General features: G+C 43.2%; 1 protein-coding gene across 1 annotated transcript in view; it reads right to left on the bottom strand.

The window, feature by feature from the left end:
- The window catches only part of ADAM12 (ADAM metallopeptidase domain 12), a 367,967-nt gene that overhangs the window by 299,295 nt on the left and 50,676 nt on the right, over positions 1 to 17,996 (bottom strand). Inside the window, exon 2 of the mRNA XM_032175291.2 lies at positions 12,721 to 12,818. Coding sequence (XP_032031182.1) covers positions 12,721 to 12,818 — 98 coding nt within the window. The remainder of the gene's footprint in view (positions 1 to 12,720; positions 12,819 to 17,996) is intronic.

Here is a 17,996-nt window from a genome sequence, read left to right as displayed (position 1 = left end):
TTACTGAACACAGCTATTTTATTTATGTCTACAGGTACATCCATAAAGAGCCAAATTCCTGGCATATTTTCTTTTATGCCATTTTATTTTATTATTTTTCGAGATGGGGTTTTGCTCTATCACCCATACTGGAGTGCAGTGGTGCGATGTTGGCTCACTGCAACCTCCGCCTCCCGAGTTCAAGCAATTCTCCTGCTTCAGCCTCCCAATTTTGTGCCATTTTAAATTAATTATGTGAAAAGATAGGGTGTGTCTCAGCCATAAGCCAGCACTTGAGATCTGTTTCTTTATAATCTACCCACAGCAAACATATACATATATTTCCCACGCTCTGTCAGCTGAGAGGGCCTAGAAGCATGACTGCCCAGTAGTAGTGAGCCTATCTAGTACCTAGAGTGTCTAATACCATTCTCCAAGGAATCGGGCTCGTGGAGAAATGGCTGACTTTAGGACAGGAACGGGAAATATACCAGATGAACCCAGTGCAGCTTGCAGTGCCAGAAAGGAAGGAAGTACTAAAACACACACACACGCTGTCATACCGTCTCTCTCGTACACACTCTCACACATTCTTATACATTCACATATACTTTCACACACTCAAACTCACACACTAATGTACATCTATACACTCACATATACTTTCACACACAAACTCACACACATTCATACTCTCACTCGCATACATCCACAAGCTCTCAGAGTCACTCTGTCATACACAAACACACGCACATTCTAACACACAGATACACTTTCACATACATTCAAACTCATGCAGTGACATTCACACTCACACATTCACACATTCTCAGAGTCACACTCTCTCACGTACACTCATTCTAACACACACACTTTACACACATTCAAACTCACTAACATTCACACTCACACACTCTCACACTCACATACACCCACACACTCACACACCTTCACACATGCACCCATGGGTGTATGTCAAAGAGACACAGAAGCCAATGAAAAGAACTCTCAATAGCCAAAGTAGGAACAATTTGAACAATAAAATAAATAAGAATATTGGATTATATTCTAAAGTGTAAAATAAATACCTGTATTAGTCTACTCTCACGCTGCTAATAAAGACGACCCAAGACTGGGTAATTTTTAAAGGAAAGAGGTTTAATTGACTCACAGTTCCACATGGCTGGGGAGGCCTCACAATCATGGCAGAAGGCAAACAGGAAGCAAGACACATCTTACATGGTGGCAGGCAAGAGAGCGTGTTTAGGGGAACTGCCCTTTAAAAAACCATCGGATCTCATGAGACTTACTCACTATCATGAGAACAGCATGGGAAAGACCTGCCTCTGTAATTAAATTACTTCCCACCAGGTCCCTCCCACAACATGTGGGGGATTGTGGGAATTACAACTCAAAATGAGATTTGGGTGGGGACACTGCCAAACCATATCAATAACCATGAGACCACATTAATGTTGTTAAATAATTAAGAACATAAGTAGGGAGCACAGACAAATCTCACATGCATGAGAATTCCAAATAATGGATGCAGCTACCTCCCCATCTGGGGTGCAGCATAACTCCCCACTCCTCAAGTATGGGATACGCACAGTGACCTCCTTCCAGGCAACACAGCATGGGAAGGGGAAAGAGGAGCTTTTCAAGTGGAGAAACCCAACAAACACAACCTCAGCCAGGTGCTGAAGCATCTACAGATAAGACATATGCACAGTATGTCCCCTTGATATGGTGTAACAGGATGGGGAATTTGCCTCTGTGATCTGCTGCCCAAAACAGACAAGCCCAGTCCCATCATGAGAAAAACGCTGGAAAATCCCAGCTGAGGGTCAGTCTATGCCACACCTGATCACTACTCTCCAAAACCGTCTAGGTCATCAAGAACAAGGAAGGCCCAAGAAACCGCCACAACCAAGAGGAGCCTTCAGAGACACGACACTGAACATGATATAATGTGAGGTCCCAGATGAACCATCAGAAAAAGAACATTGAGTCAAAGCTAAGAAAATCAGAATAAGGTACGGACATTAGCTCATAATAATCCACTGATAAGGGCTTGTTAATTGTGACAAGTGTAATAACAGGGGAGACTTGGTGTGAGGTACATGAGAACCATACTATCTTTGCAATATTTTATAAATCAGAAATTGTTCTTATATAAAAAGCTTATTTTTAAAGGTCTAGCAAGAGCAGTCTTAGGAGGATGGAAGGGTGGGAATTGACTTTTATTCTTCCTTGACCCGAATCTCCAATGGGCAGATTTCTCTAAATACGTGCAGTCTTGGGAGACACGTGTTTCCTTTTGACCATTTACGTGTGTTGCCCACCATGCATTCTCAATGGGGATGAGCAAAATTGGTACTAGGAAGGGGATGAAAACCTTTGATATTACAAAGGTTGTTACCCTCCAAAGTTTAGCTTAGCACAACCCAATAAAATCTTATTCCTTAGTGTTCAAGTTCTCTTGTTAGGGAGAAATTAAATTTAAATTCATTTAATTTTTCTCTTTAGGCAAGCGGTAATAAAAAATGCTGGTAAAACACTAGTGTGCACCACCAACAATGCATGTCTTCCTCACATTCTCAGGGACACGTGCAAGACACAAGAGCATGAAGAGTGTGTTAAATACATCCAAAAGGAAATTGTTCCCACAGTGGCTCTCTATGCAGGCATATGTTACATTCTACAAGGGTAATGTAGTCAAGTGTTGTTTTAATATGATTTTATATACGTGGCTGCAGGCACTGTCAGGATAGGTATAAAAATGTTTCTCACTTTTTAAGGAAAGAATAGGAGGATTTTAAAAAATCTGAACTTTACATTTTGGTCGAACAAAAACATCTTCATCACTATCACAACTACTTATTGAGTTATTATTAAGGAACGGTCCTGGTTATATGTTGCAACTTCAGAAAAATTCCACAGTAAACACATAGACAAAGGCTTCCTCAGCTTTCCTCTGACATAAAATTATAAAATGCAACATTAATACACATTAAATCTCTTGGGAAGATAAGCTCTTCAGTTTAAAGTAAGATTTTAGAATCCTCATCCTTTATGGAAGTTATATGTTCTTCCAAATGACCTCAATCCCCAGAATCTTCTCTCTCTTATTAAAAAATGTCAGGCTTAAAAAGAAAAAAATATTAATTGTCGCAAATGAACTACACAAAGATAATTGTGAAAAATGGGGAACCAAGGTACGCAGTATATAAAAATTCTCTGTAATGTCTTTGCAATTTTTCAATAAATCCAAAACTTTTAAAAAATAAGTTATTTTTTAAAATCCCATATGTCTAAGTACTTATTCAAATTTATTAGTCTGTGAGCTTCTCAAGGGCAGGATTGGGTTCCATTCATCCTTGCTTCCTGGGAACCTGACCTCGGGTCTCAGAGACAGCAGGCATTCGTATGTCCTTGGGCAAACGTACAACTGAAAACAGAATTCATCAAACTCCTTCTCTCCTAATATCAAGCAACTATAAGCCCTACGTGTCAGTCAAACATAAAAAGCATTACTCAGGATTATAAAAATATATTTTACAATTTCTGTCTTAAGAAGGTAAACCATGATCTCCTGCATTATCCAAATTTGTTCAGTTATTTTAAAATATGATTTTTTTTTTCAAAAGGACCAAGTTTAATGATGATGACAGAGGCTTGTAGGGGAAGGAAAAGGCACAGAATCTAAGACAACCCGATTCAATAAAAACAATTTAAAAGTATGATATTAAGGCCTTGCTAAGAGGTCACAAGAAACAAGTGAGTGGGTGGTGAGTGTTGTTGGAAATGCAGAGCCCCTCCTTGTTTGAATGAGAGCTCCCTAAGCCAGGGACACAGTTGAAACAAGTACAATACCTTGGCCTGCTTTCTCCTCTTTGTGTGTTGGCCAAAAAGGAGGAGTGAACAGGAAAGACCCTGGCAGGGAGCTGGGATGCAACAATCACATCTTGTTGAAGAAAGCCAGATCTCCCTCGGAGGCAAGATGGACAGGAAGGGAGAGAGCGCTGGCGAGTGCTCACCACGTCTGCCCTCTGAACCATGACCTCAGCTGTCTGGAGTCAAGATTTATGAAGCAGTCCTGATATGATGCTCAGGGGAAAGAAAGTTAAAGATTTTCCTGAAAGGTAGCAGAGCACTATGCAAAGAATACTGGATTTCAAATCTGACAGGCCTTGGCCCAGATGCTAGGTCTTCTCGCTTAACTTTTTACCTCGGGGTGGGGGTGGGGGTGGGGGTGGGGGTGGGGGGGGGGCTTCAGCGTCCTCATGTGCACAACAGCATCCACCTTGCAGGGCTGCTGGGGGCATCCAGCGAGCTGATATCTATGGAACATCTAGCCCAGGGGTTGTAAACTATGGCCCTCGGGCAAAGCCAATGCACTGCCTGTTTTGGTTCAGCCTGCAAGCTAAGACTGGTTTCATGTTCTAAAATTGTTTAAAAAGATTTTTCATGACACATGAAAATGATACTAAATTCAATGTCCAGTAAGTTTTATTGGAACATAGCCATACTCATTCATTTACCTATTATCTATGGCTGCTTTTACACAACAGCCCAGTTGAGTTGCTGCAGCAGGTACCATTGTGACATGTGCTGCTGAACATATTTAGTGTTCAGCTCTTCCCAGAAAAATCTGAAGAACCCCAGTCTGGCTCCATCCAAGGCCAAGAGGGGTATCCCAGTAACTGCCAGTTTCCTTTCCTTCCTCATCTTTTCTCACCGTGCAGTGGTTCTCAACCAGGGGCAATTTTACACCTCAGGGGCCACGTGGCAATGCCTGGAGATATCTGTGACTGGAAGAGGGTGGCACTGGCATCAGTCAGGTGTATCAGGGATGCTGCTACACATCCAGGAACTCCCGGGCCAGTGCCCTCCCCCTACACACAGCAAAGGCTTATCCAGCCCTGGGGCGGTGATAGGAGGACCCAGTGAGGGACAGGAGAGAGGCTGGCATTTGCTGAGTAGCCAGCATGTATAGGGCATGGCATCAGGTCACAAGGCCACCATCACCATCTCCTTTACAGCTAAGGAAACAAAGCCTGAGCAAGGGCTAATGACAGGCCCAATGCCACACAGCAAGGCAGAGGGAGTCTGAATCCATTTCTGCAGGTTCCAGCATCCACTGTTCTTCTCCTCCCACTATGCATGGAAATTATTCTTGAAACAGCTGAGCTCCCAGCCAAGATACAAGGGTGCCAGCTTTTAGCTCTCCAAATCCTCTCCCCATAATGATGGGTTATATGCGGCCTGGTGCAAGAGTTGGGGCCTCCAGCAGCCTCCTGTGTGGCAGACACAGCTTCATGAGGATTGTCAGGCCAAGGGTGGGGTTGGGGTTCCTACAGAAGGTAAGAAGCTGAGTGGGACAGACCATACCCAGGAACCCAGAGAGTCTGGGAACAGTGTTCCAACCATGAGCCACTGTGCACGTCCTATGAGGATATCTATTCCACGGTAGGTATTTTAGTCATTACATTCTTAAGAGGAAACACCATTGGCTGGCTTGGAAGCTAATGTAAAATGGATGCTTCCTAAGGCTGAAAGGCTAACTACTGAGCCTGTTCAGCCAAGCTGGAGGTGCCACCGTCTAGCCTGAGCAACTCCTGCAATTACCTGAATAATCCCTTAGATAAAAAAATATAGGTCTGGCTATGTCAACCTATCCATGTAGAGTAACAGCACTGCTCTTGGCACAGAGCCACACTTGGGGCGGTGTTCCAGGTAAGACACCACACAGCACTAAAGTGAAGAAGGTAGCATTCTAACAGCTAGACGTGGCCTCCAAATGATTTTAAAGGACCCAGAGTTGCCAAAAGGAGGTAGGAAACATCTAAAAAGTTGTGGTAGTCGGAGTGGTTTGTAAACTCTTCACAGAAATGGACAAGGCTCAGGATCCAGGCAGAGATAAAGTCTCAGAGTCAGCCAACAAGCATCCTGCAATCACTCCACTCTGTGCCAAGCACTGCACCAAGGTGGAAGGGCACAGAGCTGTGGCTGCTGCCCTGAGGGAGGGCACAGGCTGGTTGGGAGAAGCAGGGATAAAAACTAATAATGATGGTACTGTGTGATCGTGCCAGAGAGCTGAATCCCAAAGTCATGCATGGTTGGGGTCTAAGCCAGTATAGAAGGTAGAGGTGGCACCTGAGGCACAGTCCAAATTAATCTTTGAAAGCCTCGCAGCTTTCATGCTTTTATACAGGTTCAGCATTTCTTCTCCACAGAGCATTGAGGCATTGCTTACCGGGTTGAGCATAGTTGAGTTGGCTGAGTTTAGGGGTTGCGCTATTTCCTGATATCCAACAGAAAGAACTAGAACTGCTCTTAGGAAGTAAGAAGCTTCCTAAGAGAGGCAGAAGGAACCAAGAAAACTGCGGATGCCCACATGCTCCTTGGGGATCCAAGGGGATGTGATCACCTATGTCACTTAAGTTGCGTCTCTGCAGCATCTGTTTCTGCCATGTGCAAGGCTGAATTTGCATGAATTAAATGTGTGCATGATATGATTGCATATCACAGAGATGTGTACAACTTATAAAGACAAAGGTATGGGAAGGAAGAATTTGGCCAGGAGGCCAGGGGTTCAGGATGGGTTTCCCAAGAGAAGGTGCCATTTAAGAATGAGTGCTTAAGTGGTGCTTCAAGAATGAGTAGGACTGAGGGAGTCAGGGGACATGGGGACAGAACATAGTGCAAGCATGGTGGTAAAGAATGTGGCCTATTTAGGCAACTGGCTGCCCTGACAAGCTTCATGGCTAAGATGTAGGAGTGGGGGCTCTAGAGTCCAGATGGCCCAGGCTACCCAGTCCCATGAACATCATCCTTAGAAGCCTGGCTTTGAATTCAGGTGTCATCCGGGACTTCTGAAGGACTGGAAAGCAGGAAGTGAACAGGTTCTGTCTGTGCTTTAGACAGAGCACCCTGCCTCCTTTTATAGAATGGAGGAAGACTAATGAAGGCAGTGGTAGAGAGCAGAAAGAAGCAGCACATGTCAGGATACTGGGCCAGTAGAGTTAAGAAGTGTTTCAAACCTTACTATTTCAGGGGAGAAGGAAGATGACAACCTTATCTTCTAGGGACAATTAAATTAAGTGGGAGGCAGAGTCTACCTTGGGGGACAATACATTTGCATAATTGGGAACTTTCAGCTGGAGGTACCTGTAACTGATTGGAAGTAGATGATCAAATCTCAGGGGTCAAAGCAGAATGAGAGGTGTGGATTTTAAGTCAATGCATGCTAGATGACAAAAGCTGAAGTTATCGTTCGTAACACCTGATACAGCGGTTCACACAGTGGGAACTCCATGTGTAGTAGCTCTCACTGCTATTTTCACTCATGCTAGCCCCTAGGTGCAAGCAGACCATGAGGTCACAGTTGAGAGGGACATCACCAGCGGGACCCTTCATCAGAAGTGGGGCCACAAAGAAATCAGAGAAGACCAAGAATGAGGGACAGAGCCAGGAAAAGGAATGAAAAGCAAAAACAAAAACATATGAGAAGAACGGGCTCTCAGGAGCCCAAAGAAGAGGATTTCAGAGGAGGAGAGGGAATGGGTATCAAGATAAGTAAGATAAAGAGTGAAAGGTGTGTGCTGGCTTTGGAAATTAGGAAGCCATCTCTGACCTTGGCAAAGGCCATTCCAATGACATGTTGGGAATGGGAGCTGCTACCAAGGGTTGGGAGGGAACTGGGGGGAGGTAAGCCAGTGAATGCGGACCACCTTTCTGGGAAGTCTGGTTGTGAAGGAAAGAATGGGGATGGTTATTGGAGGGGAGAGCAGGGCTCCGTTTTCTCAGCTGTAAAAAAAAGGCAAATGGAAATGTATGGAGTAAAATGTGCCTCTGTCATTTTAATTAGCTGCTATTTGATATTTGAGACCTGCCATATGCTAGGGGAAGCTTTGGTTTCATGTTCTAATGGGTTTGCCTTCCATTTTCCATTTCTCACTATTTCTATAACTTCATTCTCACTCAAGGAAGCTGGAAATTGGACATTTCCTGGAGTATTCAAAGGCTGAGCTCAAGTGAGGTCATCTCACGATCAATCACATTTTGACATGTCTTCGCTGGTTCCGCGGTTAATTTTTTCAAGACATGAAATTGGAGTTTGGTTCCTAAAGACACTTTAAACTTTTAGTGTCACCTTACATTTCTGTAGCAGTGTTAAGTTTCTAGTGTATTTTACAGCCATTGTTTCATCTCATTCTCACAATGACCCTTAGAGGGAGGGAATGCAGATAAGTTTATCCCTACATTATAGACAACAACCAACGAAGAAAAACGTGCAAGCTCTCCAACACACACAAGGTCGCATCCTTTCCTGTCACTCTACTCTTTCCACTAAATTATCAGTGGCAGTGATGGCTTGATTCTTGATTTGGAAAGGACATTCTAACATCCCATTCAGAGAGAAAGAGAGGGAACACTTGACAGTAATTTTACCTAAATCAGCCGAATCGTCTTGACCAGCAATCTGGCACTGGATGCAGCATCAATTTCCCCAAGTGGATCTAAGCCTTGGGTGCTCACTAAAATCACTGGGGAGTATTTTTTTTTTTTTTTTTAAGAAATCTGCGTGGGCCTGCCCCAAACCATTTAAATTAACTCTCAACAACTGGGGGTTGAACACCGTTATTTGTAAAAGTTTCCGGGTGATTCTAAAATGCAGCTAGGCTGAGAACCAGTATATATAGTAAGTCAATGATGTGGTGAACACCAAATTAGACAAGGGGTCCTTTCTCTTTGGGGGTGTATATGATGGAAGCTCCTGCCACCTATGTAGCCAGGGCCAAAACACAGGGGTTGTCCTTAACATCTTGAATCCATGGGCAAGTCCAACAAACTTTCCCTTCAAAATATGTCTCCAGTCCAATCGTTTCTCGTGCTGTCCATGGTCAGAGTGTGGACGCCTCCCTCTCCTTCCTGGACAGTTGGACTGGATTCCCCATGGCTCTCCTCATTTCCATTCAGGGCCCTACACTGCAGTCTGCGCACAGCTGTCAGAGGTCACTGTTAAAACTCACTTGCACGCCCTGCTCCAAGCCCCCAGGAACCTTCTCGTGGCTGTTCTACCTTGTCAGGGCCCTGCTCACCTCTCTACATGCTCCCTCTTTCGCTCCCTCTGTCGCTGTTTCCTTGGCCTGGATGCTCTTCCCCAGAACTCCACATGGCAGGCTCACCCTTCATGTCATTTAGGTCACCTTCAGATGTCACCTCCACAGAGAGGCCTTTCCTGACCACCCTCAGGGCAGAGATGCAGCTGCAGCACCAGGTGCACGGCAGGCACATAATCCAGATTTGGGCATGAGTGACTGAACCCCCAGGAACTTGTTACTGCTTTTTAGCCCAAAGTGCTTTAGGACAAAGCACAGCGGGGCAGGTGACCAGGCTGCCTGAGGTCACAGGGGTGGCCCCATGCTATGGCACCATAGGATGAAGAAGAATGCACATGAGGAGAGTGGAGGGACAGTCAGAGCCCCGGAGCCATGGGGTGGGGCTGTGATTTTCATGCCAAGCCTAGAGTTTGTCTTCACACTCTAGGATGTGGATGTGAGGAATGCCTCTGAGGCTTTCAAGGAAAATCATGATGAGTTAGATCTTCATTTTAGGAAAACAGTTGTGGAAATCTGTCTGGAAGAAAGCCAGAAAGGATGTGACTTGGAATTTGAGGCCCCCCTTCTTTAGGTTCCCATGGCATTCCCAGCCAGAAATTGCTGGCCAAACTTTCAGTTCTGGCTTACTGGACTTGTCATGGCCATCAGATAAAATGTTTAAGACTTAGGGATTTCTGCCAGGGCACAGTGGTTCACGCCTATAATCCCAGCACTTTGGGAGATTGAGACAGGAGGATTGCTTGAGTCCAGGAGTTTGAGACCAGCTTAGGCGACAAAGGAGGCCTGTCGTCTACGCCCTCCCCACCCCCTCATCTCTACCAAAATAAATAAATAAATAATAATAAGAAGAAATAAAAAAGCTAGGCATTTCTGTATAAATAAGGAATGTGCTTCATGGTTATGAACACTGCATGTCACCTCTGGGGAAAAAGAGTCACAAAAAATTAATGTTATGATTTGGTAAGTCATATAAAATCAGAATATTTACCAGAGAAAGAAGGCCACAGTTCATGTCGCCATCTCAGGATGAATGTCTGTTTCCTACAGGTTACCACTTCCACAGTGAGGTCACATGTGGGAGGAGCCCTGTGGGGAATCTTGGCCCCTGCTGCTCCTGCATCACTCCAAGTCTGTCTTATTTTCCATGCTCTAGACACACCTGCCTCCTCCCTGCTCCTCCAGCCTCTTACACTCTGGCTCTTCTCATGGCTGGCTCTTTAGAACTTATTGAAAAAACTATCTTTCCTTCTTAGAAAGGGCTTTCCTGGCCAACCTATCAAAATCCATCTTCCCTGCTGGCCCCTAGAATACTTTGTTGTTTTTTTCTTAACACTTATCACAATGTGAATTTATTTAATTATGTTTCCCTTACTGCAATGTAAGTTGCAGGTGGCAGAAAGCGTGTCTGCCTTTTGCATTGGCTGCATGCCTAGCACCTGGCACATAATAGGTGCTCAGTTAAAAACTGGCCAAACAGAAAGAGGCAAGGAGTGAGAGGCAAATCTAAAAGTCTATATTCTGAGGCACAGCAGGCACTGTTGTTCTGCAAAAATATTCTTAACGTGAGTATGCTTTGTATACTGAAGATACACTGCATGACTCAGTTCAAAATGAAAATCTTGACTTACTGATAGTAAGGACAGATATTCACCTGCACACCTTTGGCCAGAATGTCTATTCCCACAGCATGTATACACGTCTTCCCCATGGGGAACTCCTGCAAACAGGTACACACACGTAACAGACATTGACAGGCACCACTTCTCACACAAGCTTTCGGGGTTACCCACCAAATATGAGTACATATTGTAATTTTATGGCCATATACTGATGCCATAAACTATATGTTGAGATGAGCCCCTTGGCATTACAACAAAATGCTGTTCCCAACTTACCTAGGTCGTCATGACCCTACATAATGTCACTAACCTAGAATTCTTTAGTGCAGAAGGTGTATGCCTGTCACCCACGGGTCTCTCATTCTGGAGGCAGAAACCCAGAAGAGTTGGGACAGCTACCTAATAATCATGGTTCTTCCTAGTTTTCTAAAAGATGATGCTCGTGACCCACAATCATCAGGTGGTAAGCTTGGCCAGCAGTAGATGTGCCAGTTCCTGCACCAACATGCCTTGTGATGTCTGCCACGTGGCTGGAGGGTAGGAAGGAGGAAGCTGGGAGTCACAAACCAGAGAAGGCCTGAACTGGTCCACCCCAGGGGCAGGCCCATAGCCCTCAGCAGCTTGTCCCTCTGATTCCCTCTAGGGAAGGTTGTCAGACACAAGACAGGACACATTCAGTTAAATGTGCATTTCAGATAAGCAACAAATACTTAAAAAGAAAAACAGTATGTCCCAAATATTGCATGAGACATATTTACACTAAAATTAAATACATTGTTTATTTGAAATCCAAATTTAACCAGGCATTCTGTACTTCTAACTTGCTAAATCTGGCAACTCTACCCCCAGGGAAAGTCTACGTAATGGCTCCCACCATCCAAGAAACTTTAGATTATTCCATATTTTTCTATTATTCATGTATATAAATATTTTAAATCAACTGTCTTTATAACAAAAGCCCACTCTTCTTTTACTGTATCTATTATGTTGTTTTTAATTTTGCTGACCAATAGCATGACGGAATTTTCTTTAATATCTTAAGTTTTTCTTCCAGAAAATATCAACACCACTATACTTGACTTGAACCTTGTATATTCAATTTGCAACAATGTCTGTGAAACAACAAAGTTAGAAAAATGTGCGCATTTGGCATTTGGGCGTTTTAATCAAACCACCAACCTTTCTAAAAGCTCAGTTTCCAAGGTAAGCTCCCTAGATGGAAATCACCTTATCATTACTCACATAAAGGTTGCCCACTGCAACCATTCCAGGAAGTGACAGAGGATGTTCACAATCTCAACTGCTCTTCAAAAAATCTGCTTTCTATTATGACAAATGATCTAAAAATAGTTCTATATAATACAAGGACCAAGCCATCTGTATGATCTCTTCAAAGAGCTCATATTTCCATAGATTTTTATCACTTTCCAACTGTTCCTACAAGCACTGAAAGTTAAGAAAGTTATGTCAGTTTAGCAGATAAAACGCACCAAGATATTAAATTTAATCACTATTATTTCAATCATTTTGTATTATTCTTTTACATCACAAAAGGCTCAAATCAAACATGTCAAAGTAAAGTTTAGACTGCATTAAAACTCATGACAAATGGGTTTTTAAGTTGCATAAATATATTTCTAGCAATGATCAACTCAAGGAAATAAATGTTAATTAAATAGACATAAATATAGAAAAATGCCCATCATTCATTCAGTTAAACTGAACATGGAAGTTGTATATCTGGGATTGCAACCCCTGGTTTTTGTTCAAAAACTAGTTTTCAGTAGATGCAAATAATGTTGGATCCCTCATCAGCACTGTCACATCAAAATTGGTTTGCATTTTATCGTCTTAAGAATAAAGCTTCCATTCTATAAGGGTAGAGTTAGCATTAAAGTGAGTAGTGACAACCCTTGAATGAAAGAATACCAAAGCAGCTAATGTGATGTAAAAGCTTCGGCAGTCTCAAAGCTAAGAAAAGGAAAGGAACTCACCTTGAAGTCGAAGCTCTTCACTGGGATCCAGAGGTCTCCACTCCGAACAGAGGCACTGACAACTTCATCAGCTCCTCCTTGGTCCCGTAAGCTCACCCCTGAATCAAAAGGAAAACAGCCCCATATTTCACTCTAGTCAGGAAGAGTTTGGCATCAGAAGCTTATTACATAAATGACACAGTGAAAATATTTGGAAGTTAAATAAGCCCAGGGAAACACTAGAACCCATTAAGTCATGAAAACTGTTAAAACTGCTGAATTCTCTGTCAATCTAACCATGAAAATTTTGTAACTTAAAGAAAAAAAAAGTTAATTAATTTGTTCCTTCGAGACCTGTAACATGTGCTGGGGTATTATCATAGACAAGATATATAATTCGGTCCTTCAACAAGCAACAAAAATGCAAAAGTGACTTTTTTGAAATGATAAATTGATACTTTATTTAAGATCTGCTCTGTATTAAAAGTCACAAGGCTTTAGCTGTATTAAGACTAAATCCATTTATTTAAGTCCCAGCGAATCTGTTAAACATAGTGCCAATTCTCCTGTCTGCACTTACGGAGTCTAATTTTATATGCTTTAGTAAGTGATTCTATAGACAAAATTAATTTTCCAGTTCAGACTGACTAGACTGGTTTATGTTTTAAAAAAATCAAGGCATTCAATAAACTATTATATGATCTTGTTTCTTGGGGTCCTGTCTGTTGAACCAGTTAATATACCGACACCGACACAGGTTCAATTTAGACCCATTTCCATAAACAATCCTCATGGAAAGTATAACATTTGTCTCTTCTGGAGGGTGTATCACTTTCTCAACAAATATGCTAATTTCTCTGGACTTGTTCTCCTATGAGGTCATGCTCCTGCTATTTGGTTCGAACACAGTATATCCCTCAAGGTGAAGGATGGGACCAGATTCCCTCACATGTTATTCCCATTTCTTCAAGCAAGACTCATAATTTTCAGACCTGAGTCATAATAGCACAGTTTTAAGTTACTAAAGAGTTCACATTTATTGGGCACAAATGGTATTGAAATTTTAATCCTAGACATTTTACAGTTCCCCAAATACTTTTAAATCCACACCATTTTATCATGCTCAATGTGGAAGTCTGCATTTATATTCAGGTTACTAAAGGATTACTACTCCCGTAGTCACTGTCTGAAACAGCCTCTGAGAAATTCTCAAGCTGGTCACAGAGTGTTTAAAACTCTCAGGTGTTGAGGACCAAGGGGACAAGGAACAGGAATGAACTGAAAGTCTGAAATACAGCCAATGGGAGAGGGCTGAGCTGCATCCCTCGACCGTATGGGGAAGGAAGGAGGGACGGGACTGCGGGCCCAGGATGTGTGGTCTTCAGGGTGTGGATGGGCTGAGGCTTCAGGGATGAACCTGCATTCAAGCGAGAAGGGTTCTGGCGGAGCAAGCGGAGGTGCTGGCTCTGATGGTGATATCTGTGACACCCATGAATGGCTGCCTGGAGGTGAAAAGAGTCGACTCTCTGAATGGGAAGCATCAGAAGTCCTTCTCCTGGCTGCAAGGGTGCAACCACTGGCAGCGTGGAGATCTTGAGTAAGTGTGTCTCCCTCCTCCTGTCGCTTGAGCCCATGCCTTCCATGTGCTCAAAGGCAGAATAGCGCAGGCTTTGGAGGAAGACGCACCTCGCAGCAGCACTAGCTCTACCACACATCAGCTGCGGGGCCACGGGCCAGTTGTGTCCCACGTGTTTACTCACCACTCACCAAGTATTCAACTGTCTACCTGGTGACAGGTACTCTTGTCAATGACTCTAGATCTGATGCCTTCTATTCAAAAAGCCCATTCTTTCTTCTTCACGCCAGCAGCCCCAAAAGTGAGCCAGCTCCCTCCGTCTATACTGCTGAGACCCTCGTCTCTTGAACACAGCTTCACCCCAGAAGGCTTGCCTCTTTCTCTGTCCTGTGCATTTCAGAGAGGGACGTAGAGAAAGCTGCCCTCAGGACTTGCATTCTTGTACCAGGAGAGAAAAATGATGAAAACAAGACCATTTCCGAGAGCAAGAAGTGCTGTGAAACAGCAGGACCACAGCAACTCTGTTAAAACCGCAACCTTCTTGTAAATCAAACCTTATTTCAAAATAAAAAAAATTAAGAAGAAAAACAGGGTGACAGCAGAATGACTGGGGATGGTGCTTCTGAAGAACAGGCCAGGAAAGCCCCCCTTTTTTGTTGGGGATGGAGAGCTTATAAGCTGAGAGCTGATGATGAGAAGCCTCCAGCTCCACATACAGCCACAAGGACAGACAGCAGTAGAGGGAGTGCAAGACTTTCCTTTTCCATAAAATGAGGCAGAGCAGGGTGAGCCCGAGGGAAATCACATGACGTGTGAGGGGCGCATCGGCCGGTTTCAACGGCACCATTCTCAAAGCTTTGCCGAGACCCGGGTCTCTTGCTCAGGACCCCACAGGATTCACATGTTGGAATGCAGAGAAACAAAGCGAGTTCTGATCCAGCTATACAGCTCCTGCAGAGGCCGACTACAGAGTGCAATCAACTGAACTTCTAAGAGAGCTGTCATGTTATTGGAATTGGATTAAGGCAGCTTTAAAATACTAGCAATTATGGGGTGAAAACTGGAGATCCATCTGAACTTTCCCTTCACCTGCCGAAGACCACACTATGCCGAGAGTTACCATGGGCATTGGTGTAGTCTTTGGAAAGTCAGCTAGAACTGTCAAAATGATCGTGAGCATTTTAAAATATCCTCCACATAAACAAACCAGTTTAATTATAAGGTACTCCTGGCAGTGCTGAGTTTCCAACACGAGTGAATTGTTCAATTGAATAACCACCAATCAATCCTATTGCCAAGGGTCTGTTCAATTGGGCAGAGAAAGAGTTTCTAAAAGTAGACTCCTGTATCACTCCCAACCCAACCTCAGCAATGGGGAGGATGCGATGGTTTCCATGGGTATTCCAGCCACGCTACCAAAAGGCCTGGAAGGTTTTCACCCAGGCCTCAGATGCCTGGAGGAAAAGTCTTTGCACTTAATAGACTTCCCTTGAGAAGCTGTATGTGTGAGGAGGAAGGAGATGATGCATGAAATCCGGGTCTTCTAGTTAAAACGTTTGCAGGTGCTCCTGCAGGGAGGGGTGTAGGGGAGGCAGCAACTCCACACCTTGACTTTGGGGGAGTTCAGGAGGTGTTGGTGGGGCCTCCTGTTAGATAATCGGGGTGAGGCTACAGAAACCAAGTGTAAAGAACATCCTCCATCCTCCGGACTGTTTCTTCCAAGGCTCTTGGTGGCTGAGAAAGACACAGTTATTTAGTTTCCTGAAGGCAAAATATTCCAACCACTGAAACATTTCCTGTTTCACCTACATATTCCAGTATCTCAATCCAAAAGGAGCCCTTTTTGGCAAATATGTTTTCCTTGAAGAGGCTTTATTTCCAAATATTCGAAGAAGAATTTAGAAGCAGGCTGTGGCAGCCCTTGTAGAATGTGGTGCAACCTTTTTGAGAAACTGAGTAACTGCACTATTTGCTGAGTACAGTATTTATTATCTATGTACATGGATAATGACGCCACCTCTCAGCTTTTTAATTGGCTGCACAACATCCCCGCAGCAGTATCTGTAGTCAGAAGACCGTTTCTTATGAGCTTTTCTTATGTATTTATACGTTGGTATTTCTTTTAGATGATGCAGATAAAAATTTTATTTCTACTGCACGGACAGACAGAATAAATTACACACAGCTGTGAGGTATCAGAATATATTTTATAGAGCGATCTTATTGATAAATTATAAACGCGGGACCTGAATGATGGATACATTCAAGCCTGAGAAACCTGGGGAAAATATATGACCCTATAAAATACACAGTTTGCATACATTTTATTTTTCATAATATATATTTGGGAATCAACGGAACTCATAGTTACCCAAATAAGAAATGTGGATAGATTATACTGGGCAGGAAGCTTTTTTGCCACTGCGTAACCTGACACACTGCTTGCAGTTTTGATAAAATGGCCAGTTTGCTTCAGCCTCAGAGTGGAAAAACACATATTAGATTGTTCGTCTCTGACAGTTATCTGCTGTGATCATCAGCTGTGCTTTCCCATGGGAAGTGCGTGCCTGCTTTGCTTGTCTCCTTGTCTGAGTTTGTCATTTTCAGATCTGATTCAGGCTGGTCAAGATTGCAATGAAAGTTTTTAAGGTTATGGGAAAGCAGGCAAAGAAGAAACCTCTCAAAGTGACTCCAGATCCTTCCCTCATGTCACTCAGAGCCTGGCTGCCTGCATGAGTCCTGTCCCATTCTTGCTCTAGCCAACCTTCCTTTGGTAGCTTATGAAGGGAAACAGGAAAGGCTAACCAAGTCCACACCACCCTGATGCCCACACCCGCAAGATTCATTTCACAAGAGGTGGAGACTGATGCAGCAGCTCTAAGACATATACAGTGAAGAGGGGACATCTTGGAGCCACAAGACCCGACCCTGGTCCTGACTCCTCCTTGATTTATTTTCCTTTGTCAAAGCCTGACATCTGAGGCTCTACTGTCTACAAAATGAAAACTCCACCCTCTCCTCTAAGATTCTCATTAGGTTAAGGAAGCTCAAATAAGTCAATACAGTAAAGGGCTTTCGAAAAGCTCAATGCATGAAATCAGTCTTAGATATCAGAATCCAAGTTTCTAGACTTTGAGGCAGTGTCTGTTTAACCAAACCATACTATTGGTGTGAAAATCACAACTCCATATTGATTATTTGAAAATGCCAGTGTGTAAGTGGATGCCAGTGGGTATCCTCCTAAGCCACCCAGTGGGCCATTGAGAAAATAAATTCGGATGAGATCATTAGTCAAGAGAAACTTAAATATCACACCTGGAGTTCTGGCTTGAAAGAGAAATCATTATCAACATTACATGAACTTTAAAATGGAGAATCAATCTGAGATGCAAAAAGTAGAATTAAGATAAACATTCTTTTGAAAAATCTAAGTGAAAGCAAAAAGTTGAGGCGGCCATTTGCAAAGAAACCAGGGACAAGGCTTCGGAAACTGATTGAGCAATTTTTTTAGCCCCTAAATATCCGAGACCTAAAGAAAATCTTACAGAACTAAGCAGCTCCTTGTCTCAGGGAAATATGGTGGTGATGTTCCTATAAATGACAGCAAGATTTCCTTGGTTCAGATTCTCATTTTCAATCTTAACCAAATAATGATGTAGTTCCTTCATTTTAGCTGCACGCTCCCTACATGTAAATTAGTAATACAATTTTAAAATAACAT

This window comes from Hylobates moloch, unplaced genomic scaffold (assembly GCF_009828535.3).
Source record: "Hylobates moloch isolate HMO894 unplaced genomic scaffold, HMol_V3 SCAFFOLD_3, whole genome shotgun sequence".
NCBI classification, from domain to species: Eukaryota; Metazoa; Chordata; class Mammalia; order Primates; family Hylobatidae; genus Hylobates; species Hylobates moloch.
This window is presented reverse-complemented; position numbering and strand designations above follow the sequence as displayed.